Below are 26,370 nucleotides of genomic sequence, written 5' to 3'. Positions count from 1 at the left end.
TGGAATCTTCAGCTGACGAAGAGTGTCAGAGTGAGGGACATCCTTGTTGCCACAGCAACTAGCGGATACTCATTTTCCGGGAGGAGGGGCTGTATTTCAAAATAAAATAATATTTTTTCGGCAGTGCTGCTTCACATTGTGAGAGTTTGTATTTACAAATGTACCTGTAGTTATAATTTATTTGTCTTGCTCTACCGTGCTACTGTACGATAAGGAAGAGTTGCTTTTTTTAAAACGGTAAAATGTGTTGTATCTGCCTTGGCAAATTCGTTGGTTTTGCTTGTAAATGGCCAAAAACTATGCACATTCCCACATAGTATCCAATTCCCTATTTGACCTTGGGTGTTTTTTTTATATTGTCAATCATCAGCTCAAAATGTTAAGTTGAGTATTAGCACTTAATATTTTCAGAAGCTTTTGTTTTTAAACTTTTATATAGGTATGATTATTAAGTACAACACATAGTAATTGGATGACAGCTTCAGTCGGTCAGTTGTCTCCCTTAAAATTTTATTATTTTTACTAATAACATTTTGACTTAATTCCTGCAAAATTACATTTTTTATTCTTATATTTTTACTTTATCCTTTTCAATATAACAACTTTGTTGCCATTTAATTTTTATTTTGCTTTTTTTTTTAAATATATATATGTCAAACCTTTATTTATGCTCGGATCATTAATTTTTTTTCTTGTATTTCAGTTTTATTCCTGTAAGCTGTGTTTTTCACATATCAAAACTCTAAAAGTTTTTGTCTCATATGTTTTGACTATGGAGAATTAAAAGGTTTTCAAGAATTTTTTTTTGACTTTATTCTCAGAACTAGGGGTGTGAATTGCCTAGTACCTGGCGATTCGATTCGTATCACGATTCATAGGTCACGATTCGATACCGATTAATCCCGATACGAATCTATAAATTGATTATTGTGATTTTTTTAACTCAAATTTAGAAAATACTAATCAGTAAACTTGTACATGTACACTGTAAGATTTGTATGAAAATGTATTTATTTATCTGAAAGTTGAGGCTTATAACTGAGCAACTGCATTTCACAAACAGGTTGCAGTCTGTTTCATGTTTGAACAGCACTGAAATAAAATCCATCCATCCATCCATTTTCTTTACCGCTTTTCCTCACTAGGGTCGCGGGGGTGCTGGAGCCTATCCCAGCTGGCTTCGGGCAGTAGGCGGGGTACACCCTCAACTGGTTGCCAGCCAATCGCAGGGCACACAGAGACGAACAATCATACTCACAATCACACCTATGGACAATTTGGAGTGTTCAATTAACCTGCCATGCATGTTTTTGGAATGTGGGAGGAAACCGGAGTACCTGGAGAAAACCCACGCAAGCACAGGGAGAACATGCAAACTCCACCCAGGAAGGCCGAAGCCCGGACTCGATCTCGATCTCACGTCCTCAGCACTGGGAGGCGGACATGCTAACCAGTCAGCCACCGTGCCGCCCTGTAATAAAATAAATAAAATAAAAATATTAAGGCTTAATCTTCCATTAATATAACATTCTTCCACTTAATGTGTGAATCCTAACCCTAAGTAAGACGTTTTGTTTTGTTGAATATTCCCATAAAAAAATTATGTTTAAAACTCGATTTAGCTGCATATCGAATCGATTCGAGAATTGTGCGCTGTAATACCGCGATATATTGCCGAATAGATTTTTTCTAACACCCCTACTCGGGAATGACTTTTTTCCTTTTAATATTACAATTTCAGGAATACAAACCCTGTCACTGTTTTTATTTTTTAGATTTTTTTAATGACATACGTTTTATTTATGTATTGCAATTTTGTTTCATGTACCTACTGCTTTATTTCACATCATGGTAAAAAAAAAAAAATTATATATATATATATATATATATATATATATATATATATATATATATATATATATATATATATATATATATATATATCAACTTTTGATGGTACTTTCTGCGCCTACCATGGTGACCACGGGTAACGGGGAATCAGGGTTCGATTCCGGAGAGGGAGCCTGAGAAACGGCTACCACATTCAAGGAAGGCAGCAGGCGCGCATATATATATACTGTATATAAAAATAGAAAACGGGGGGCTACTGTATTTACGTCCCCAAATCGTGATTGCCATGATGAGCTTTTGTTTTGAAAGTGAGTAATAGGAAGTCGTCTTTTGGCCAGCGCTCCACTGTGTGGACACAAAAAACTGCGAAATCGAGGAGAAGGACAGCGCCCAGAATAACTGTTGAGAAGTGTGCGGAGGAGCATCGTGTTGGACATGGGATCGCAGCCAAACTCCCCGGCCTGTCGGACTTCCAAAGAGAGGTAGGAGGAAGCCTGTTTTAATCACCAAGGTCACAAGCAAGACACCCGTTTAAGATTTCTCTTGCATGGGCGACGCCAAGTAGCTTTGCTGGGATGTTGTCCGACTGATACCCGCCAGCTCGTCGTGCTTGTTTTTCTCCCTTTTCTCCTTTTTTGTCTCTCTCTATCCAGATGTGTTTATGTTTGTGTATATTCAAGCGATTATTTGGGTCTAAAGACCGCATTTAGGCTCTGTTTGTTGGAATATAAATCTGGCTCCCAAGTTTTTCGCTTCTCGGTTCTACAGTACTCTCCATCCTCCGCCGAGAACCAAGTAAAGCGGCCCCGGCCCCGGTTGTGATGCGACTCTGTTTATCCGACTAAGTGGCCCGCTGCCGCCGGGTGAGCTAATCCGCTAATCTGGAAACGATGAGGTTGTGTTTTTATTGTAACAACGCTACTCATCGTCACATCTTCTTCCTCCTTCAAACGGACTCACCAGGCTGGACTTCATAAATGGAGCTAGCCTTAGCCTAACAGCGGAAGAAAACAAGTCATTGTTATTGTTTGACTGCCATTTTAAGATGTTGGCGTCACAAATAGGTCTCGTAGTTCCCTATTTGACACGTTTTGAATTGAATTCATGTTCAAACTGTGGGTAATAATAAGTGGATTACATCACTCAACTAAATTGTCAATCAGTTTAGTTTGATCAAATGTGTATTTTAAGTTTTTATCTAAATCTGATTTGCAAAGTGTGGCAGGGGAATCACTCCCCAAATACAGTTCAGTTAAATTCATTGTATTTGCATTTAATCTGTGAAAACTGTTTGCTTCTAAAAATAATTATTTTGGTACAATTCTTATTTATGTGTGATTCATTTTATATAGTATTTATTTTTTATAAATATGATATAATTTTATAGTCATTATTTAATTACCTCCCCCCTGTATTTAATTATAATGGTAATAGTCAAACTGCATAATGTCACAGTGACTCAAAATAATGAACTTGGGGAGCACTTTATCTGAGGAATACAGTAAGTACACTTTTTTTTTGTGGTGACTGAGTGGCCATAAAGACCTGACATCTCTTTCCTCATTTGACACATTTTGAATTGCATAGTAAACTGTAGTCAGTGGTCACCAACAGGACCTACATGTGTAAGCACACAGGCCTGGTCTAAAAATAGCTCGGCAGTGATGGGACATTGTGATCTCCAACGAATCTTTTGGGAGTGATGATTTGAAAAAGTGAAAACTTGCGAAGACTTTTGAAAATAAAGTGTTGCATACTGATTATTATTTAAATTCACATTGATGATTTATATTAATAATAAAAGTAATGTGATAAACTTATAAGACGCACTGTTACATATTGCACCTAAATAAATACCTAAAGATGAATGCAAATGTATTGAATGTCCAAGTTAAATACAATTTGTAGTCGTACCACACTTTGAGAATCATGTATCTAAATTATTTATCAAAGGAGGTCATGTAAGATTCAGGGATGTTGTAATTATGTGACAGCAGTGACTTAAATGGTATATCTGAGTAGTGTTGTTTGAAAACAATTTTCAATTTGACCAACAATATAGTTCACTGTAAAAAAAAATCATTTTATAATAATTAGGAGTAGGGAACAAGTGAACAATTTCAATTTACAAACTTTGCCAATAGTATGTAGCTCCTACCGAGCTGATGCATTGTGTGGCTTGTGCGTGACTTTTTTTTTGAAAGAAAACTCCAGTCTTGTGAGGTGCTTTCAAACAGTGTCCTCTTTGTTTGCCCCCCTCGCTCGGAGAGGATTAATGCAGCTAATGATCTGTAATGTAGGGAAAGGGATAAAAGATCATCAAACTGAGAGGAAAACTCGTATTATATGAGTCTACTCTTTATACTGTACGTACATTTTTGTGTGTGTGGGTGGGTATGTCCTCTTAGAATCTTTTGTTTACCTCGGAGTGTAAAATAGTTGCAGTTTTTTTTTCTTTCTCAGAAGTAGCAAATGTGAGTATATGGCACATTTCCCCCCTTTTTATTTTTAAACCCAAACCCGGACCACCTCCTGTTAATCCTCCCAGCATGTCACCTAGATTAGCGATTTGCCACTGAGGAAACCCCCCTCCACGCTTCATCACTTGTGAAGACAACAGCATGTTTACAATTTGATCAGACCACTTATGTCTGCGTGTTCTGCATGTATATAGTAGAAAGTGATTTTTTTCTACTACACTGTATATGCATTTCAAAATATTTGTGGTTGTGAGTGGAATGTATAAACAATGCAGAGCAGCCACCAGTTGCTCGACAGGCCTTGCTCATTTACAGAATCCATGTGTTAATATGGGTTTGGCTCTTGCTTGACAGATTTAAGTTAGTTTAAGACTATAATCTCTTATGTGACTAGTTTAGCACAGGCACGACCCCCCTACTATAGTAACCCTGATCACGCTAATCTGCACGTTTTTCTATCATTCCTGAAGGATTCTTCTTTTTTTTTCTTAACACACTCGCCCACATTGCAGGAGTCGTTTTTGTATTCTCGGGCCAAGTGTCTGTGTAGAATTTCCTGTATGGCTCCTGCTAGGAGACTTCCTGCTCTCGGGTGCTGGATGTGGATGAAGAGGTGGGAGGGGAGTTGCTGTCGGAGCATGGAAGGAAGGAAGACGACGAGAGACGAGCTGAAAGCAGACTGCCCGGTGGCCGCTGTGGTCGCTGCAAGCGTGTCATGCTGTGACTCAGACACTTAAAAAATGTAGCCATAGTGGAAGTGAAAGAGGTTTCTGTCTTCTTTTGCTCCCTTTTCTATTTATGAGGATCTCTTATATAGCAGGCAATAATATTCCTATCAGATGCAGTTTCACAGTGGGTGTCTAAAATCTCAGTAATGTTTCGGATAGATTTTGATGGGAAATTAAGAATTTTAGAAATATTGCAAATTGGAAACTTTTCATGGTAATTAATTCGGAATTGAGGGTAATTTCATAAGGGGAAAAAATGTCACACTCAAGCATATAGAGTACGATGATATAAGATGTCCGCAAGAGCCTATATACCTTGCAACTTATTTTTTTAATTACGGTATCTAAAAATTATCTAATTGCAGTTTTTCCCTGCCCCACAATAATTCAATTTAAAATGCAATTATTTTTTCTAGGGTCCTCTTCCCATGTATTTTTAACAAACACGAGCAATATATTAATCTGTATTACAATGAACAATATCCAATTTATTATTCATAAATGCCAGCCGGCAATTTTGCAACACCGCCTCAATGTCAAGTGGTGAGACATAGACAAGGAAAGGATATGCTTACAAAAACTGCAAAGCCTTAAAACTGTCACATTGTGATGGCCTCACATCTCTACAGATGATCCCTGAAACAAAATAGGAAAACTACGTGAGTATATACTGAAACGGACTTTTGTAGCACCCTGTATATGAATTCTTTGTCATAAGCAGATGCAAAAATAGATACTGTAGCCCTTTTGGCCCACATTACCAATTGCTTCATCTTTTTCTTTCACTTCATTCTAAAGCTTGCTTGTACCTCAAATTTTGTCTGGCAACAAAACAAACAAACAAAAGAAATTAACTCAACAACTAGTAGTAACTGGAATTCTTTTTAAGTTGGGGCACTCGTAAGTCAAGGTCTCGCTGTACTTGCGTGAAATATGGTTTCTTTAGTCAGGAATGATTATCCTAAATTACATTTCCCCCAATCCCCATATATATTTAAATTCCCTATTAGGAGCCAACCCTTAATTTAGTCAATTCCTAGTTCATTCCCAATAATTCCCATGGGAAGTTTCCAATTTTAGAGGTTCCCAGAATTTCGCAACCCAAGGTGCAGTGCTGGAAAAGGCCTCTCAATTCTCATTTGTGCACCGTTACAGGCCATGTCCTTTGGTTTGTTAAAGCTCCAGTGCTACAGCCGAACCTGCCAGCATGCTCCAGTAGTGACAGGACCCCTTCAGTCAGCAGGTACCACCCGCTTTCTTCCTCTGGTGTGCTTTCTTTATGATAGTCTCGTAGCAGAAATGAAGGTTTTTCTCCGGGCTGCTCCCTCCCTCAGCGCTGTTTGATCCAAGAGAACCGTGCCTTGTAAGGAAGCAGGATGTTCACAGGCTCCACCAAGCTGCCCCCCGCCAAAACCCCCCAGCCCGAGCGGCTGGACGAGGTGTACGCCGCCTTACGCCGAGGCTTACAGTGAGTGGGCATTTATCATATAGGAAATGGTGGACCATCACTGAAACTTTTGATTTGTTGTTGTTAGGTCATACTTGCAGGTCCACCAGCTGGAGCTGGACACTCTGGGCCAGCAGATCCGAGAAAACAAGAGAAACGGTCGACTGGTGAGAGGCCGCCTATTCAAACCAGTCTCACTGGTATCGAGTGATGCCAGGCGGGATGCTAATTAGACTCTTTGTGATGCTAAATGTTTTACTTTCCTTCCACAGGGCTCTTTGTATGAGCAGGATAAGGTTAGTTTCAGTCACATTTTATATTTGTATTTATTTGTACTTTTATTTATTTATATTTTTTGTTATTTTTATTTCCATTTATATATATTTTTTGTGTTAAATTTTTTAAATTATATTTTTTATATCCGTTTTTATTTTCATTTTTATTTATTTATTTTTTATTTTGGCATTTTTGGTCCGCCATACATACTGAGATCTGTTTCTGATGTTAACCCTAAATAAAATACAGTGAACCCCAACCCCGCCGCAAATATAAAAAATTTGCAAGACGCACTCAAAAAGATTTATAATTGCCTACAGATGCCGCAAGGTGGCACCAAAGCAGTTTTGCTATTAGTTAAGTCTATGGTGTGACTAAGCACAAGCAACACAGATGAATACAAACAGCTCCCTCTGCGGAATCTGTGTAAATAAAAGTGTTTAAAAAAAAAAGTATTCTGATTATGCAGTGCTGTACCACAAAACTTTGCAGAGGTGTCAAACTTTTATATTGGATCACATTAGATTCTGGACACAATATATCTATTACCTGACCGTACTTGACCTGTATCTTTGTATCTTTTTTCTTTTTTTTAGCAAGTGAAAGCCATAGAGAGATTCATGCGTCGTTTGGAATTCCACCTCAGCAAGGTGTTTTTGATTGATTCAACTCCTAACAGCATAATATACATTTTTTGGTTATTTCGATCTAAGTATGTATCAATCTGCGGTCATGTGTTGTTTGGCAGGTGGAGGAGCTTTATGATGCTTACTGCATACAGCGGCGGCTCCGGGATGGTGCAAGTAAAATGGTGGCAGCTTTTAACTCTGCCACTGGAAGCAAAGAGGCCAGGGAGAGCCTGAGTGAGGCCAACAGGGGCTTTAGGGAATGTACGGAGGTGAGTTGCTGACCCTAAGTCGGTGTGTTGGGTTAAAGGGGAAGTCAATCTTAAACATTTCTTGACAATAATATGTTATATGTGACCTCACTAGTCTAAACATGATATTCTGTTTAATATTACATATGAGTTATGAAGCAAAATCCTGCTGTTTTTTTTAATCCATCTAAGGGGGCGACCATTTTGCCACTTGCTGTCGACTGAAGATGATATCACAATTGCTCAGGGCTCAGGCAATGACCAATCACAGCTCGTCTGTTTTCTGAAGCTGAGCTGTGATTGGTTGGTTGTTACCTGAGACCTGAGCAACTGTGATGTCCTTTTCACTCTATAGCAATTGGCAAAATGGCCGCCTTCTGATATTGATAAAATCTGCTGGATTTTGCTGCTTAACTCATATTCCACTTACGCAATATTAGCCAAAATACCATATTTAGACTAGTGGGGCTACATAGAGCATATTATTGTCAAGAATTTTGGGGGGGGGGTTGACTTTCCCCGCTTTTTTTTAATTTTTATTCAAATATATTTTTGCTTGACGTTAACTGCCATGTCGGTGTGCGTGCAGCACATGTGCTCACTTGAGAGCGAACTGGAAAGCCACATGGGAGAATTTCATGTCAAGATGAAGGGTGAGTCACTTTGCACACTCATCACTTTCTCTTCCTTCTCTTCATCGCAATTTTTTTTTTCATTCATGTTGCAGGCCTTGCTGGCTTTGCTCGGCTGTGTGCGGGTGACCAATATGAGGTAAAAAAAAAAATAACAAAAAAACCCACACACACACACACACACAACAGCAATCATAGGACAAACAATTCACCCGCTTGCCAGGTGCTTATGCGTTATGGCCGTCAGCGCTGGAGGCTACGAGGCCGCGTGGAAGTCAGCAGCAAGCAGATATGGGACAGCGAAGAGTACATTTTCCTGCCTCTCGTCACCGAACTTTTGTCCATCAAGGTAAGCGTTTTAATATCAACAGGGATGTGATTTTTCCGCAAATTCGCGGAATTCCGCTTTTTTTATCCCCCCCCAAAAAAAATAAATTCCGATTTTTTTTTTTATTATTATTATTTTTTTTTTAGTAGTAGTTCATTGTGTATGCACATGACTCCGACAGATAACATCTTCTGCTATAACAAAGACATTTGTGGTATGCTCTAATATGAGTTACTTTTCATTTGGTCATGATACAATTATTTGTTCATGAAATTTGAACTCTTCAACATTATTTATGTGTTAACTTAGTAATCACATTAGTTAGATATGATGATATTCTCAGTGATAGTTTTTAAAAGCAAAGGCAGTCCAATGTTTTTGAATGTGACTAATTTTGAGTTGACTAAAACTGCCTTTTTATATGGGATAGTTCAATATATATTGAAAATTTATGCTGTTGTTTTGTCTATTTCTTTGTCATGTGAGTGCATTGAAAGTACTTAAAAACACGGAAAACCCATGAGCTCCGGGGGGACCCTAGCTGGGTGCCAGCGGCCCCCAGACCCCCGGCTAAATTTTCAGATAATTTCACTTTGGTCAAATCACATCCCTGTATCAATGTCATTAAATTGTCATTTTCCCTCGGTGATGGATGTTTATTCTTTGGTGCTCCTTCTCATTGGTCTTGTTCCATATTTCGACTGTATGGTAATTTGATGCTCTCAATACAATATACTTGTCTGTGTACTCAGGTGATGTACAATTGAATCGAAATGTTAAGTAATAATTCATCTACAAACTAACTCTGCCTCGCATTGTTTTTTCAGGTGACAGAGCTGAAGAGTCTGGCCAATCACGTGGTGGTGGGTAGTGTGTCCTGTGAAATGCTCGACCTGTTCTGCCCACTCCCACAGACCCTCGCCGTCGATATTAACGACCTGGGAACAGTTAAGCTGAACTTGGAAGTCACATGGAGGTAATCAAACCTGCAACACGCACCGTTGACCGACACGACTCTATATGAAATCATCGTTCTTTTTCTTGCAGTCCTTTTGATAAGGATGACCAGACATCATCCTGCAGTACTGTTTCCAAACGTCTGTTGTCCAATCAGAGCCCTCCAGACACGCCCTCCATGCGAGAACAAGTGTTTTATGTGAGTGAACGTGAACTCTCCCATGTCATCATTCTCTTGTTTAACCTGTTTCCTCACCGGCCACTTCATCTGGTGCACTTTATGTGATCTATCAAACACAGCTCCAAATTTGGCCTTGGTGGAGGTCTACTATTCTTGTAAATGTTGCAACTGCTTCCGAATACAGTGTTCCCCTGCTACATTGTGGTTCATTTGCTGCCGTTCTATTATATCATGATTTTAGTTATTTTTTTCTGGAGCTTGTACTTGTCCATTATGGAACACCCCGCTATATTGCATAAATCTGAAATGGGAGTCACAGTTGCTGAGGTGCTTTTCAGCCCTTTGTTGAACTCCGGGAAAACATAAAAAATCCCCCATTAGAAATAATGTAAATGAGTTTAATCCGCTCCCAAGCACCAAATAGAGTAAATTACTATTTAAATTCCTATTTATGTAAAAAACCTGTACACCCTGTACAGTATTTAAACAATAAAAAATACCTTACCTTTTTGTTGCGGTGTTATGGCATCAGTGAATGGATGTGGAAGAGGAGCTTTACTTGAGCTTCGAGAATTAGGTTGAACTTGGAGGCATTTTAAAGTCAGATTTAGTCGAAGTCCGATTTGTACGAGTTGTGAGTCGTTAATCGAGTTTTTGCTGTATTTGTGTGTGTGTGTGTGGGGGGGGGGGGGGTAGGAAAGGTTGTTTTTTTTACACTTGACTATACCATATTTTTCAGGCAATAAGTTGTAAGTCATTATGGTTGGTAGACTAGTTGAACAGTCAAGCGCGAACTTGTACCCAAAATCCCTGTTCCCTAATTGTGGGTCTGTTCGGAAAGAACTCTAACTTTAAAGCTGCTCTTTGTAAAAATTTGGCCCAAAAAATATTTTAACAATAGCTTTTTTATTTGACCAATTATGACAATACATATTCTAATTGGTAGATTAACACCTTTGCTGTCCACAGTGGGTACTCCTGCAAGCCTCTGGCCAATAGTTTTCAGATTGGATTCGGATTTGAATTTCCTGCGAATGTGACGTGCGCATGGTGTTCATGAAAAAGAGTGTATGCAGTTTCATTTTTCAGCCACAGGTGGCAGTAGCGATTTAAAATGCAGTTTTATGCGTTCAGCAGTTTTGAATTTAATATGTACAAGTCACACCCGAGTATAAGTTGCAGTACCAACTAAACTATGAAAAAAAGTCTGACTTTATAGTCTGAGAAATACTGTACTTGTACAATGCACTCACATGGGAAAGGAGAATCACAGTCACCCATGCAACTTACAGTCGTCTGAACACCAGTAAGCAATAAAACAAAGTAACCTCACTCATGCAGAAACTGCTGTGGGTGCATTTGGTACGTATCCCCCAGGGGTTCACTGTATTTTGGAAAATCCCGCCAACCCAGTAAAATGTAACACCCAGTGTGCATTCGGGTGTACCTAATAAAGTGGCCAGCGAGCACATCCACTGATCTATTTGCTTCAATCATGGCTTGCTATTACTTTCATTTCACTGGCTTGTTCTGTTTCAGCTGCTCCCCACCTGCTTTATGTGTAGCGGTAGCACTGATGTGTGTGAGGATAATCGCACAGGACTGTGTGTCAGGTCATGTGGTTGTGGAAGTGGCGTGCCTAACGCGGGTAGCCCCGCGGCCAGCGATGGCGCTATCGGGAGGTGTGACAGCGGAAGCGTGTATGAGCGGAGCTGCGGCCCCTGTAGCTGTTTAATAGTGGTTGAGTAGACGTCCAATATGTTCCTCCTCTTCCTCACCTCGCTGAAGAGCACACCTCACGGGTGCGCCGCACCGAGACGCCGGCCGACTGAGGCGGTCCACGAGGGCGTGACGGACAGGACGGCTTCCTTACCGCGCACATTGAGCCGTGCAAGAGCCCCATTCAGAGGTTTACAGTCGGTGTGTGGGATGTAGCTTTAGTAATAGTGGACTTTGGTAGTTTTATAGTGGTAGGAAGTGACCTGTTTGATATGAATTAATCCCTTATATCCCTATAAGGGGGTCCTTGGTTTACGGCAGCACTGAACATATGACATTGTGAGGTTTCAAACAGTGCGCAATGAACTAGTGTGTAAGATCACCTTGTCAAACAGTAGAAGAAATTCTGTTAGCGCTGTTTGGCGAATAATGATAGGTGAAAATCCACAATATGGGGAGAATATATAAAACAACATATTTTGTGTAGTTTTACCCCTCCCACATGCTTGAAACAAACTTCAAGTATTTAAAACACATTTAAAAAAAAGTATTAGCTGTACAGTATTAGCTGCTCTGACGAAATCAAGACTTGCTCTTTTGCACAGTTCCCCAAATAAAATGTTTGTCACTTACCGTTGAATAAATACATAAAACAAAAAGATAATTAAATATTGTGTATTTAAACACCAAAATGTTTAAACAAACCTATTATTTCATCTGACCGAATTCCGCTAGTTAGCCTAATGCTAACATGTAATACGAAATTCCGTTGACGGGCTAACGGAAACAGCTCAATAAAGCAGGGGTAAGTCGTTTTGGATTAGATTTATTTTTTAATATATAAGACCTAAAAGTATCGATGATACAAATATTGACTGTAATTATGACTTTACTTCTGATAGACTACGGAACGTGTGAATTTAGAAATTGGGGTTACATGGGCGTGGTAGCAAATGAACTCATAAACAAGGACCCCCTTGTATATATACACTAGGGGAGCAGCAGATAGATCGTATAAATTAACACACCAAAATAATCACAACTGAAATTAACTCCATTTAAAGTTAAGTGATATAAAAAATATACATTAAAAAAAAAAGACTGAATCAAGCCTTTGTGTATGTATACTGTATAGCACCTTTCATAAAGAGCCTTAAAAATGGCTGACTCCAACAACAACAAAGATAACAGATACTGTAAGTAACTATAGGTGTAACGTGCTGTTATATCAGGGTTTCTCAAAACTTTTACATCAATAAATCTAAATGTATTTCCCTTTCATGTGAACCACATAGCAAAACAGAATGTTTGCTTGTCGCTTTCCACCTCTTCTTTTTCCTCCTGGCTTTAAAATGCGCCCATTGTTCTTGATTGACGCATGCTTCCTGAACAAATCTGTCTGCCCTGACCCGAATCGCAGTGGCCTTGCGGGTTTGAAAGCCCTCGTTTGTTCCACCTCCCGCATGGAGCACGTCCATTGGACATTACTTACACACCGCGTTTGACAGCTGTGGTCATGACCGTCTTGTGCAACCTTGAGACCTGACTGCCGGGAGCTTTGAGAACCACTGTTTAAAGTGTCATTATAATAGTTTAATTAGGTGGATAGAATCACCTGTCATACACACGAGATGTAGCAAATATTCTGCCTAGAAAGGTACAGCGTGGTTACTTTACTCATATTGTTATTAATGTTTTAAATATGGCATCCAGTGTGTAATAAGTGACAATAATACACACAAAAATGGTAACGTGTTAAGTAAAAAAAAAAAAAAATAGCGCTGTACGTTATTGTACCTTAGAAAACATACAGTAATGATGTAATTAAACTGAACGTAAATAAGTTAGCAAATGGTGCTTCATGATTCATACTTTAAAGGGGAAGTCAACCTTAAACATTTCTTGAAAATAAGATGTTACATGTGACCTCACTAGTCTGAACGTGACATTCTGATTAAGAAATGTGAGTTATTCAGCAAAATCCAGCCGTTTTCATCCATCTCAGGGGGCGGCCATTTTGCCACTTGCTTTCGACTGAAGATGACGTCACAGTTGCTCAGGGCTCAGGCATCGACCAATCACAGCACACCTGTTTTCTGAAGCTGAGTTGTGATTGGTTGCTCCGCCACCTGATATTGATAAAAACTGCAGAATTTTGCTGCTTAACTCATATTCCACTAACACAATATTAACCAGAATAACATATTTAGACTAGCGGAGCTGCATAGAACATATTATTGTCAATACATATTTTTTTTAGGGGGGTAGGGGGTTCAAAGTAGATTTTATACTTAAATAGGAAAATACTTGACATCTCACACGTAACACATTTGCCTCAGTATCTCTGAGAGGGGAATTGAAAGCTAATCTAAGAGACACAATAAATATCCTATAATTTATAAGGTCTCAATTATTGCCAAAGCTTGAAGCCCGGAAGAACAACAGAATTGTTGTGAGAATGTCATACATGTGACGGGAGAATGGCCCTGATTTTTTTTCCACATTATTCAAATTAACCAATTTGCAAATCAAAAAATAAATCCGAAAGCATGTTTTTTTTTCCCACCCAAATTGCAGCTTTTATGATATGAGTTATAGTTTTGCAAGCACATTATTTCACCCCCTCACCGCGTCTTGTTTCCTCCAGTCTCTGCTGAAGCGACAAGGAGAGCTGGACAACGGCACCGTGTGGTCCAACTCCTCCGAGTCGTCCGACGACTCGTCCAGCCCGGCCCTGGCCCACCACGCTCAGAGGCTGTCGGCCTCCAACGTCCTGCAAACCAGCGTCCCGGCGCCGCACAAGTCCAGCGCCTCCACGCCGTCGCTGTCGTCCAATCAGGAGGAGGACGAGAGCGAAGCGGGCGAAGTTTTCTCCCCGAGGGATTCGATGCACAACGGCCACCCGCAGACGTCCTGCTCTCCGAGCCGAGTCGGCGGGACCGGCCCGGAATGTACTGTGACGGACAGGCTGTCTGTCCAATCGGCCGAGCTTCTGCAAACCTCGGCCGAGCTGAGCCGCTCGTTCTCGGAAGCTTCCTCCGCCGCCGCCGCCGAGTCGTCGGAGAGGACGGACAAATGTCTGGCCAAAGATTCGCCCGATGTCTCGACAGTCCAAACCGGAGCGGAGACCGCTGAGAGTGAAGGACCAAAGCAGACGGCTCACGATTTCAAACATTCTGATGGAGCGCCAACTGTGAGTTGATGTTTGTGTTTATTCGCATTTTTCGTTCAAACTAATCATTTGTCTGCTTTCTACCCAGGCCCCTTTTCCCACTTCTTCTAGTTTCACTCAGGAAGTGGAAACTGCTCTTGAGAGTTTTGACTTCCTCAACTGCTCTGATCTGGAGGAGGAGGAGGAAGAGCAGGAGGAAGAGGTTGTGCATCAGGAAGAGGTTGTGCATCAAAAGACGGACGAGCTTCAGGAAAACCAAGAGCAGCAAATGCAAGAGGAACATCAAGAGGAAGACGAGCAGCAAAAGGAGGAAGAACCTCAAGAGGAAGAAAAGCAAGAAGGCGAAGAACAGCACGACCAAGATCAAAACAAGAGTGAACAAGACAACGTAGATGAGGAGAAGGCCGAGGAGTCGGTAGAGGAGAAGGACAAAGAAATCTTCGACTCGGGCGCAAGGTCAGTCTTTTCTACTGAGAGCAGTCAAGTGTACAGTGCATAGTGAAAGGTTTGTAATGGCCAGAAGATGGCGGAAAAGCACTCTTTTTATTCTCTTATATAAATAAAGATGACTTGACTATCAGACAAGGCTGAGGCCTGAGTAAGTGAAGCGTCTTCCTTCACTTCAGTATAGTGCCTTGGATGCAAAGTGCCACAGGATGGCGCCAAAGCATAGATGGATTTCCAGCCAATAGCAGAGGATTGGGGAGAAAAAAATGAAAAAAACAAAGAAATCCATCAGTTGAATTTGCAAATGCTGTCTTGTTAATCTTAACAAATGTTTCGATCGTGATATGGCCAGTAGAATAAATTGGAAATAACGAAATCAAAAATATTTGGCATGCGGCATGTTTTTCCTTGATTTTTTTCTTTAATAAAGGCTTATGTAATTATAATTATATTAATCATAAATGACACATTAAAATGTATTATAAGATACATTAAATAATATGTTACTTGAGATTAGTTTAATTATGAATACAATTAAAAATGTTTGATTTATTTAGTATTAAAATAATTGTGCATATGTATAAATAGATTTCTAGTTATACATTAAAAAAATATATTTATTTTACTATTATAAATAAACAATATATGAATGCAATCAACACTATTCGCCTGTATTTGAATAAAAATCGGTTAATGTATTATAAAAGTATTGATAAATAATAAATAAATAAAAATAATTAATTGCGGTGAATTATTATTTTACTACTAAACAACTGTACATATTTATTAAACATCTTCGCTTTATTTATTTTTTTATAAAATAATTGGATCATTGTAATATTAATAATGAATAATACCGTTTTAAAGATGATACCAAAATGTTGTTTTAATATTAAGAAAACAATTGAACAAATGCATTAACACGATTTATCTAGATTTTTTTTTCATAACGAGGTTATTTTATATAAATAAAACGCTTAGCTCTAATCATTATTTCAGTAATAAAATAAACAATTGCTAAACGCATGAAACTTTTTCTTCTTTATTTTATTGAATAATTGTTTAATTAATAAATTAATGATATGATTACATTAATGGGAGTGAATTACTGTACTTCTTAATTGCAATATAATTACAAATAAAATAAAAAAGATGACTTATACTCATGCTTTTGATTTTGTTGTGCCGGCAGCGACGAAGAAGCGGGAGACGGCCTGGAATTCCTCATGGAGGCTCCAGAAGGATTTCGGAACTCCGACGAAGACCGCGTCTCCGAATCGCAGGTGCGCCGAGGCCGCTTTCCCGTCGTCGACACGTTCGGATGTTCGAAGAAGTAAACAAAACAAAAAAAATGTTTCCATCAGGAGTCGAGTGCTGAAGAGGAGCAAGATTTGAGTCGGGTGCAGCTGCCTGAGGAAGAGGAGGGGCACTGTGAGGAAAAGGGAGACGAGCGACACGGTGAGTTGGGGGGCGGGGTTGGTGATCCTAAATGTAATTCTATTGGTACCGTGAAATTGTATTGTATTTTTGTCCAATCAGATGTCAGCTTCATGTTGCCATGTCTTAATTAATCTGCTCAAGGCCTTCAGAATATATTATTACTACATGTGTGTAGTAGAAGAAACAAAATCCGCTTGTGGCTTTGATTTCTTTGACTTGAATCTTCCAGGGCAGGATGCGTCACATGATATTCAAGAGGAGGCGGAGCGTCCCCCGACTCCCAGCCACTTGGCCACCACCGTGTTCTAATTGGCCGGCGCGTCGCCCCAGCCCGACCATTTCCACTCTTCGTCTCAACGTGCTCGTTGCCAAGTCGACAAGCAAGCTCTTCCATTACTGCAGAGTTTGTGCACACATCCGCCTTGTTCTGACCAAGAACCATAAACACATTTCTTCTTCTTCCAAAGTCTTTCGAAGTCATCGTGCAGCCTGCGTTCATACCACTTTGTTTTGAAACCATCCACTAAAAGCAGGCTCAGTTTATTTAAGTGATGGAACAAGCCCAAGAGGATGCTTTTTCCTTATTCGGCGTACAATCAATGACTGGGGCCAGTTGTCAGCGTTTGCAGTAATGATTGGACCCTGAACTTTTTTTGCAGTGTTTTCCAGCAAGTAAAGCTCTTTAGGAGAGATTCCACGTTGGTCATTTCCACGGCGCGCTATTCAAGTTGTTTGACGTTGTATCTTTTAAGCTACACCAGGACTTGAGCTGCCTTATGACCAAGCGTTTTAGGGATCCTTACGCACAATTGGCAGGATTAGAGTTTTAAAATGATGCAATATGCGGTGTCAAATTATATTTAAAACTGCATGAGTGTATCTGCCTCACACTGCCAGCATGTCCGCTGTAAAAGGCTTAACGGATTCTTTCAGGCGTGTACAAATTCCAGCCTCAGTGGAGCGCTATCGTGTCTCAGCATTTTTTGCTTTATGTCGTCGTACAAAAAAGCCTCTTCATTCAGAAAGTGCCTCGAGTGACGGGTGGGAAGGTTGTTTAGTAAAAAAAAAAAAAAAGGTGAACAGGCAAATGTTTCAGTGTTTATTTTGGAATTACTTTTAAGAGTGTTCACCATAAGAGATATTTACTGTTTCATATAAAGAATTGTATATGTCCTGAAATGTTTTATGTTCCGAAATGTTCAAACTTTATAAAAGTTTTCTTTAAAACAAACATCTCGTCCTCTTGAATTCTTTCCAAAGTAAAGATGGTTTTCAAAAGAACCAAGTTTATTTCAGCTGAATTGTTGCCACAAGACAGTCAATTCAAGTTTGGTTGCAAGGTAAAATAATTTGACTTTTTTTTTCTTTCTTTAAACACTCCAAAACCAACTCGTAATACAAAGGATTCCCAAGTGCATGAACATCACAATTAAAAATTTAAACATTACATAACCAATTCCGTGAAAGAAAATAATACTGAAAAAAAAAAAGCTAACATGTTTCAATATGAATATCACATTTAGGGGGCATAAACTAACTTCCATCCATCAATCCTCTGAACCACTTTACTTATTCCTGCATAAAAACACCAAGATTAGAAGGCTACAATGTCACACAATGCTGCTACTAGTTTCACCATTGCTAAAAGCAGCAGCATTAAAAGCTATAAAAATAAACCTTGAAATGACATTTAAAAACCCGCATTTAAAAAAAAAAAATCTCTGCAGTCATTCAAATGGTAGGGAAATATTTTCAATTCATGTTGTGTCCTCCTTTGCTAAAAGCCGAATGGTTTTTCCACTGAGCCTCCCAAGTGTGACAAAGCAATGGCGAGCCTGGCTTTCAGTTCCGAGTAGTCCGGCTGCTCCGTGTACTGCAGATCGGCCACTGTTCTCACGTAGCTCTGAATTGCACCTAAGCGACAAAAAAAAAAAAACACCCAATATGGAAAGATTTTAATCACTTGCTGTGGTATTTCAAACTATTTACTATACTTACTTGAAACTTTACTCCTCCCGAAGCAGTGACTCAACAGTGCTGGAACATCGTTCAAGTATCTAAAATTGCAATATTAAATACATATGAGAGAATGTACACAGCAACTACAGTACATGTAAAGAATGCCAGAATTTGCATATACAGTAATGCAAATGTCATGATACTATGAAATATACCAAACCATGATTAATAATACATACAGTGTATATAAAAAGTCTACACATCGCTGGTCAAAGCACAGCTTTTTGTGATGTAAAAAATGAAACCAAGATCAATCATTTCAAGGTGGACGGAAATATGAATAGTCAGGAAAAGCCTACAAGAACACCTAAACTTTAATTAGGGTTAATCAGAGGCATTTGGCAGGTGTTTGTTGACTGGCAGCTGACATGAGGTTGAATGTAATTGGTTAACATCAAACGCACTATTAATGTTCTAAGAGGGTGTGCACACTTGTGCAACCACATTATTTCAGTTGTTTGTTTTTACTTCCCCTTGTATTAATTTTTTTTTAAAGGGGGATGTTTGATACCACTTTTTTTCAGACCTATAACAGTACAAGTACTCAACTCCAGAATAGTTACCGATACCATGTACTGATACCCTTTGTAGTGTTTGTTGATACTGTACATAGAATTTCCCTCTAAAAAAAAAATACAATGACAGATTATTTTAAAGAAATACCTATATAACCCAATATAGCATTTCCCTAAAATTGCATGAAATTAAGGGCCATTTTCTATTCTAATTTCTACTTCCTAATTGTAAAACAGCCATAAGATTGGCCGCCGTAGCGAGTACCGATACCCGGTTTTGGTACTCGGTCATCCCTAAAAAAAAAAGAAAAAGAAAAAAAAGGCAATACTCACCTCTGTTTAAGGGCAGCCACCTGGTCGGGATCAGCGAGGCCGCTCCATGGCAGGGTGCCCGTGTGCCACTGTAGCATGCAGTAACCCAGAGACTGCAGGTCGCTACGCCGCGACGGAACTGAAAAGACACTTTTTAAAACCTCACGGCCCCAAAAAATAAATTAATTAAGATGGAGGGTTGGCTTAAGTTTTGTCAACTCACCTGCTCCCGAATGCGAATCAACGCTGATGAACTCGAGCGATCCTTCATGCGGGTCTTGGATGCCTTGGCGATATACCACGTGGCGTCCACCGGGACAGTAGCGCGAGGCGTGGTGGTATCCTACCAAATATATCTGAACACGCACACACAATGAGTAGTGCACACAGTGGGTCTTGCACCCTGAACGTGTCATGTGGCATCCGCCCGACCTGCGTGGGGCGTCCCGCTTGCATGTAGATGTTTTCGGCGTTGACGTCGGCGTGCGCGTACTCATTGGAATGGATGTAGTGCAGCACGTCCAGCTGCGAGGGAAACGCACATCACGTCACGGTCACGGTGGCGAGGGGACAAACAAACCAAAAGGACGCTCGCTCACTATTCTGCAGGCGAGATGGAGGACCGTCTTCTCGGGAAGACGATTGTTGTCCATGAAGGACTGCAAGGACTGGCCCATGGCGGGGAAAACCAAGAACCTAAAAAATGGCCATAAAAAGTTCGGATCAGTCGGTGACGTGAATGGATGGTGGAAAAGTTGATTAGTGGACCTGTAAGAATCTGTGTGGCCGAAGCTGACGCAGGAAGGAATTCCGAGGAAGTCCAATTCGTGCTGCTTGATCCACTTGGCAACTACAAAGACGCCGCGGACGCGTTACAATGACAGGATATGACTTGGAATCTTGAACAAAAACACTTGAAAATGGTGAGTCACAAAGTCCAGTAAATGACAGTAAATGTAAAATAACAGCTGGGGGAGGCTCCAGCATGCCTGCGACCCTCATGAGGATCAACGGTTCGGTAAATGGATGGATGGATGAGTTCATGATTAAAAAAAAATATAATAATTATATTCAAAAAATGTCAGGGTACAAATGTTTAAGTTGTCAGAGAGAGACACAAAAGAAAGAAAAATTACCTAAAAATGTCCCAAAAAGTAAAATATATATCCAAAAAGGAAAAGCGGAAAATTACCATAAAATGTCCACGAAATTGCCAAAAATGTCAAAAAATTGATTTAAGGAAAAAGCAGAAAAGAAAATGCTCAAAGTAACCATAAAATGTCTAAAAACAAAATAAATACTGAAAATGACCACAAAATTGTCAGAGATTGATAGCAATTTTTTTTTAATTGCCTTAAAAAAAATTAAGAGGAAAGGCATAAAATTACCATATATATATGAAAATAAAAAACAGAAGATGAAAGGTATAAGAAAATGAATCTCTACGTATTGGATGCTGCATTTTTTTCTGTTATGCTCTAATTAGCACTTGGGCCCTAACATTAACACACTGTTTCCTTTTCCATCACAATATTCAAATGTTTTGCGGCTCCATACTGATTTTTTTTGTTATTTATTTGGTTAAAGAAAATGTCTCTTTTGACAGTAAAGGTTGCTGACCCGTTTTAGATAAAAGCGCCATATGCCTTTCCCATTTAAAGGAACTTTATTTACAACTTTGCGACTGTGTATGGTCATGTGACTGCCTGGGCTACATCTGATTGGTCAAATGGAGAGGCATTTAGTAGTTCTATTGGATTGGTGAAACGAGTCATGTGAGGACATCTGTGACAAACCAAAACATTGCGCAAAGCAAGAAGAAGACTAAGAAGAAGAAAACTTCTCCTTCTTAACCTAAATACTCAAGTAAAAGTAAAAAGTCTGTTACATTAAAACTACTTTGACAAGCACAATTCATCCCCTCCAAATGAAGTTGTGTAAACGTAGCTCGTTACTAGCTGGTGTGATGTGGAATGCTTGTTGGAAAAGGCCGACTAGACGCTCACCATATGATGGCTTGGCAGCCCTCTGCAGAAAGTTCTGCTCCTTGTAGATTCGTCCTCGTTCAGCTCCCTGAAATTTCAATGTGCGGCTGATCAGTCACAGAACAAGATGGTGGTTGGAGTTTGCAGTGGCGCGTCACACCGCATGTTTTTATTTAGCTACATGAGAGGGAGGACGCATTCATAAAATATATGTAAAACCGAGATTATTATGATGTGATTATTCTTATGTTTTATGATAAGTTCGCTCTATTTGTAATTTTTCATATAAAGCGAAGCGCGATAAAATGCTTGGAATTATTATTTTTTTTAAACAACCCAGCTTTAAAAATAAGGATAAAAATCAAAACCCGTTTAATTTCACTTGCACCTGTGGATTAAAAAGTTTTACAAATTTGATGGCCATTTTATTTTAAAACTAAATATTATACTCACCAGTTTAAGGATATAAGCAGATTCCTTGGAGGAGGACCATGACCCTTTGTGCACAACTGGAAACAAACACGGATACTACAGTTAATATAGAGGCTGGAATTTAGCTTTCATTTACTTGCTGACGTCGCGGCGTGAAGCGTCACCTTCATACACGAGCTCCGTCACGCTCTGACTGAGCAGCTTGACCAGCGTCCACTTCCTGCCTGTCGTGTCCGTCAGCTCCTCGCCGTCCTCGAGTCGCTCCACGGCGGCCACTTTCTTCGCTTTGCTCTGTCCTCGGCCTGCACATTCATTCACACCACCACATCCTTAGAAATAGAAATAGAATTCTTTCCTTCAGATGCTAGGGATGGAAACCAAACTTCACGATACAATAATGATCAGGATATTGTGGGAAGGTTGGTGAAAAAAAAACAACCCAAAAAACAAAAGCTTGAAAAAAATAAAGTACAAAAAATAAACACAAATAAATAAATATAATTAAAAAAATAAAAATAAGTAAATAAAACAAATTTAAAACATTGAAAAAAATTAAAAAGCTCAAGATACAGTATAAAAACTCATAAATTATGATATTGTAAAAACACACCAAAAAAAAAAAACAATATTGTATTTTTGTACATAACAGCAGTGAATATAGAAAGAGGATTGGCCAGTCACTTTATTTTAACTCATTCACTGTCATTGGCAGCTTTCGACGTCAAAAATTCATTGAACTATTTCTATTAGTTTCTATTTTTTTCCACTTTTGTTAACAAGAGTATGAAAACCTAGAAAAAAATGTATTGTACATTTAGAACAGATATAAAATTTGTGATTAATCGTGAGTTAACTATTGAAATCATGCGATTAATTACAATTTAAAAAATTATCGTCTGACGTCCCTAATTTTTTAATAATATTAGCTTTTTTGTTTAATTACTTATTTAAACTCAAGATTAATCAAAACATTTGTATCTGTTCTAAATGTACAATACAAAAAAATTCTAGGTTTTCATACTCTCGTTAACAAAAGTGGGAAAAAAATGTGAAACTAACAGAAATAGTTCAAATTAATTTTTGACGTCTATAGCCGTGAATGGCAGTAGTGAATGAGTTAATGTCTTGTCACTAATAACGCTTAATATTGAGTAGGAGTGTGTAAAAAAAAAATTGATTCTCATAAAAATTTTCATTTGCTACGATTTAGATTTGATATGTGTCCCTAAATCGATTCAATTTAATTTAAATGATTTTATACTGTCTTGCCCTCGTTTGTGTGAGCCTTTATGGGAGCGTTGTTCATGTTGTACACGATATGGCCACTTAGGGGCAGTGTGGTTCTGTGCGTTCAGATACACTCTTGTAGCCACATTATAGAGTAGAAGGAAAAAGTCACTAGGCCATTAAGTTTTTTGTTTTGTTTTCTGCAGTGTAGGAAGAGCATATGAATAATGTTAACATGCTCCTCTGTATACATTCCTGAAGCATTTTTATATGAATAACCGTTCTTTTGAGTGATAAAAGTGCCGCGGTTAGCGCGCTAATTAGCGTTAGCAAGTCAACGGCGCTTTCCATTGTGCGTTAGCCTTGAGCTAGCTACGTTCAGAAAACAAGCTAACCAAAGTCATCATCACCGTATTGCCGCTACCGTTACATTCCTAAAAGACACCAAGTAAGAAATAATGACAGAATGTAATGTCAGACCCTGAGCTGTACCTTATGTTGTGGCCGGTGCGTGTGTTTTGTTCACCTTTGAAAGGAGATTTGGAGGCCGGCGTGGAAAGAGGAGAGAAGACAGTCAGAGGCGAGCTGTCCACAGTGGACTCCTCTGCGCGCCTCATCGTCTCATCTGTCAATTTCTCACTTTCCTCCACGGGCGGCAAGTGCGTACTTCTGCCCCTTCCTGTCGGTAACGTTGATAGATGACAAATGGCATCACAGTTGTAGATTTTCTCTTTTTAAGGTTTTTGTATAAAAATACAGTAAAACCCCAACTTAAGATATGACCAGTAGCGTGACCTTTTTTTTTGTCTTAGGTTGCCAGCGAAATTTTGACATCTGATTGGTCAAATGGAGAGGCACAGACATATATTATTTATCCTCTGAGAAAAATGACCTATATTACTGCAGCTTACTGAGCCCACTTAGTTGTGAAACTCTTCTTTGTGTATGTATGTCTGTTTTAAAGCGCCCTCTGTTGGCCAAGGCGTGTAAACCAGAAGGACCATGTCAATTGGCTTTTCCCCCACAGTAAAAAAACAGGCGCGGTGGATACATTGAAGACTTTTAATTTTTCATAGGTGTGAATGTGAGTGTGAATGGTTGTTTGTCTGTATGTACCCTGTGAGTGACTGGTCCACTATAAAATGGACTCTTGTTTTTCTCCAAGCTTACCAGATCTGGGGGATTTTAAGATGGGAGGGGGAGAAGCCTCAACAGGTGCCGCCTTCTTTACACGTTTGACTGGAGTTTCTTTTGGTGAAGACACACTGTTATCTATAAAAAGAAAAAAAAGAAATATACCTATGTCAATTATGATTTTATTGATCTGTATATATGTTATTATCATTATATATTATATATTAGCTCTTTTAAAATTTGCAAAAATCGGCCATATTTTTTTACATAATACCACGAGACCAAAAAAAAAGGACAGATTTTTGTCAGGTTAATCATGTAATAAAGGATGTGTTAAAAAATAAGTTATTTTATTCATTATATTTTTTAATTCAATAGTCGATTTTCTGAATTTTATTCTGCCAAATATCAGAATTGGTTGGCATCAGCCTCAACAAGGGCTAAGTTGTCAAATCATTAGGGAAATCTGCATCTCAAAGACAGGGACTTTAGCTCTGAACTACCTGAAGACCCTTTACATGTTTTTACCATGGGCAAATTTCATTTTATTTTCTACCATCGAGGAAGAATTTCAGAAAAAACTGCAAGCAACAATCTAGGATATCAATAAGGTTTGGAAAGTTTATGAACACTGAGTACATGAAACAAATAAAGAAGCTGAATTTAAAAAAAGGAAAAAAGAAAGCAATACTATAATAACCTAAGGGTACCTTGCGACACAGGAGAAGGATCTTCTTTTACGTTTAACTTGGCTTCCCTGTCCAAGCGGAGGGAGTTACGAGTTTTCCGTAGTGCAGGACGTGGAGAAATTAAACTTCCGTGCTCTGCAGAAGGAGAAAAATGTTAATGGGTTTGGTTATAAGTTGCCCCTCTCAAGGTAACCATTTTATTTTTTGGAACACTTCTGATCTTTGGATCTTATTTGAGAGTGTAAATGTACTTAAAGTTGTGCACGTTAAAAAGATAATCTCACCGTCTGCGGCCTCATGACACATGCTGGACGATTGGCTTGTGTTAATGGCCTCATCCCCTTTCGGGGGAGAAAAATTTGGAGAAGGTCTGATGGCTTCCAGTGGAGATGTATCGGCGGCACAAGGAATTCTCTCCCCGCACGAAGGACAGAATTTAAAATTGGACTGCAGCTTCGTGCCGCACTGAGGGCAGAAACGGAAAGTCGTTCTGAAAGAGATAGAGAAATAAGCACACATTGCGGCTAAATATGAAAACAGATGAAAAAAAACATCACAAGAAATCAACTGGGAATACCATGTTAACACGTGATATGTATAAATATGAAGGTTGGATCATTGTCTAATCACTATCATTGATATCCATCTGAAGGTCCACATTCCTGAGACCTTTTAACACAAACGAGTCACATGACAGCAGGGGGGAAATTACTAATTGCACGTTTCAACTTAGGGTTGTACTCGCTTTTGTTGCCACAGCAGTATAGATGCCAACAGCTGTGTGTTAAGTTATTTTGAGGTTACGTTAAATTGAGTTATATAAGCTTTACAAGTGACTACTTGTAGCGAAGTGTCATATCTTCAGTATTGTGTAATGATATGTTATAAAGAACTACAGATATCAATGCGAAGGGTTTGCAGTACTCACTTCTGAATATCAAAGCTTTTATTGTAAACTCTGATGATCGAACATACAGTATTGACTTACTGGTTAGGTAACATACACATATCTTTTCCCGTCGCTGCGAACACTAGCTAAGTGAGCTATTCGAAAAGATATAACCGCCTGTCTTGTCCGACTCCTTGCTATTCGAAAAGATATATGTCGCCGATAAGCAAGTAATTTGTGTCGAGATGAGATAAACCTTGCACTTGCAGCTTTAGCTTTAACCCATGAAATAAAACTGTATCAAATATTTAAAGATTGACTTTAAAACTACCTGTCCAATCCGCCATCCATGATCAAGCTTGTTTGTGTTTACGTCCTTCTTCTTCGCTTGAATATTGCGGCCTCTTACATCATGCAAAAAAAGATGCCCCTATAGGTACATAGGAGAACTACACAAGCCAGTTGAACGCATACGGATTCTCATTCTGATGTTCAAGTAGGACAGAAAAACACATTTGAATGTGTAATCATTATGGTTTCTTAATTCAGAAGTCACTTAAAAATATATTTTTAATATTTCACTAATTAAGACATTCCTTTTTTTCCCTCATGTTCATTTTATTAAAAATGACA

General features: G+C 39.0%; 2 protein-coding genes across 5 annotated transcripts; one reads left to right on the top strand and one right to left on the bottom strand.

Moving 5' to 3' along the window:
* The first annotated feature begins 2,181 nt into the window (after nt 1–2,181).
* ripor1 (RHO family interacting cell polarization regulator 1) lies at nt 2,182–17,766 on the top strand. 3 transcript variants are annotated; one of them, XM_077562945.1, is made up of 17 exons: nt 2,182–2,333; nt 6,239–6,302; nt 6,394–6,527; nt 6,595–6,673; nt 6,779–6,802; nt 7,379–7,432; nt 7,531–7,680; nt 8,249–8,312; nt 8,387–8,430; nt 8,515–8,640; nt 9,447–9,595; nt 9,667–9,775; nt 14,124–14,669; nt 14,737–15,104; nt 16,288–16,378; nt 16,460–16,553; nt 16,765–17,766. In XM_077562945.1, the coding sequence occupies exons 3-17, from the start codon at nt 6,436–6,438 to the stop codon at nt 16,842–16,844; spliced, it is 2,070 nt and encodes a 689-aa protein (XP_077419071.1). In that variant the 5' UTR covers nt 2,182–2,333; nt 6,239–6,302; nt 6,394–6,435; the 3' UTR covers nt 16,845–17,766. The 3 variants fall into 3 exon arrangements, with proteins under 3 accessions (XP_077419071.1, XP_077419072.1, XP_077419070.1); XM_077562946.1 differs by having other exon boundaries at nt 6,215–6,302; nt 16,770–17,766; XM_077562944.1 differs by having other exon boundaries at nt 6,215–6,302.
* Nucleotides 17,559–26,172, bottom strand: vrk3 (VRK serine/threonine kinase 3). 2 transcript variants are annotated; one of them, XM_077562947.1, is made up of 15 exons: nt 26,069–26,172; nt 25,133–25,338; nt 24,870–24,983; nt 24,196–24,297; nt 23,552–23,704; nt 21,963–22,127; nt 21,820–21,875; nt 21,388–21,454; nt 20,150–20,231; nt 19,981–20,077; nt 19,814–19,906; nt 19,605–19,737; nt 19,403–19,520; nt 18,534–18,592; nt 17,559–18,449 (listed from the first exon to the last, which is right to left on the bottom strand). In XM_077562947.1, exons 1-15 carry the CDS (start codon nt 26,086–26,088, stop codon nt 18,313–18,315), a joined length of 1,602 nt encoding a protein of 533 aa, XP_077419073.1. In that variant the 5' UTR covers nt 26,089–26,172; the 3' UTR covers nt 17,559–18,312. The 2 variants fall into 2 exon arrangements, with proteins under 2 accessions (XP_077419073.1, XP_077419074.1); XM_077562948.1 differs by having other exon boundaries at nt 21,963–22,100.
* Between the last annotated feature and the right edge of the window lie 198 nt (nt 26,173–26,370).

The sequence above is a fragment of the Vanacampus margaritifer genome, chromosome 4 (genome assembly GCF_051991255.1).
Source record: "Vanacampus margaritifer isolate UIUO_Vmar chromosome 4, RoL_Vmar_1.0, whole genome shotgun sequence".
In the NCBI taxonomy this organism is placed as follows: domain Eukaryota; kingdom Metazoa; phylum Chordata; class Actinopteri; order Syngnathiformes; family Syngnathidae; genus Vanacampus; species Vanacampus margaritifer.
The sequence above is the reverse complement of the archived record's forward strand: the minus strand, read 5'-3'. Positions and strand labels throughout refer to the sequence as shown.

Coding starts and splice junctions, on each gene's coding strand:
- vrk3 (XM_077562947.1), bottom strand. CDS start 26,088: ATGGATGGCGGATTGGACAG. Junction 19,738..19,813: donor AAGCGGGACGCCCCACGCAG/GTCGGGCGGATG, acceptor GTGCGTGTTCAG/ATATATTTGGTAGGATACCA. Junction 18,593..19,402: donor GTGGCTGCCCTTAAACAGAG/GTGAGTATTGCC, acceptor TTGCAATTTTAG/ATACTTGAACGATGTTCCAG.
- ripor1 (XM_077562945.1), top strand. CDS start 6,436: ATGTTCACAGGCTCCACCAAGCTGCCCCCCGCCAAAACCCCCCAGCCC. Junction 8,431..8,514: donor GTGCGGGTGACCAATATGAG/GTAAAAAAAAAA, acceptor CCCGCTTGCCAG/GTGCTTATGCGTTATGGCCG. Junction 9,596..9,666: donor AACTTGGAAGTCACATGGAG/GTAATCAAACCT, acceptor TTTTTCTTGCAG/TCCTTTTGATAAGGATGACC.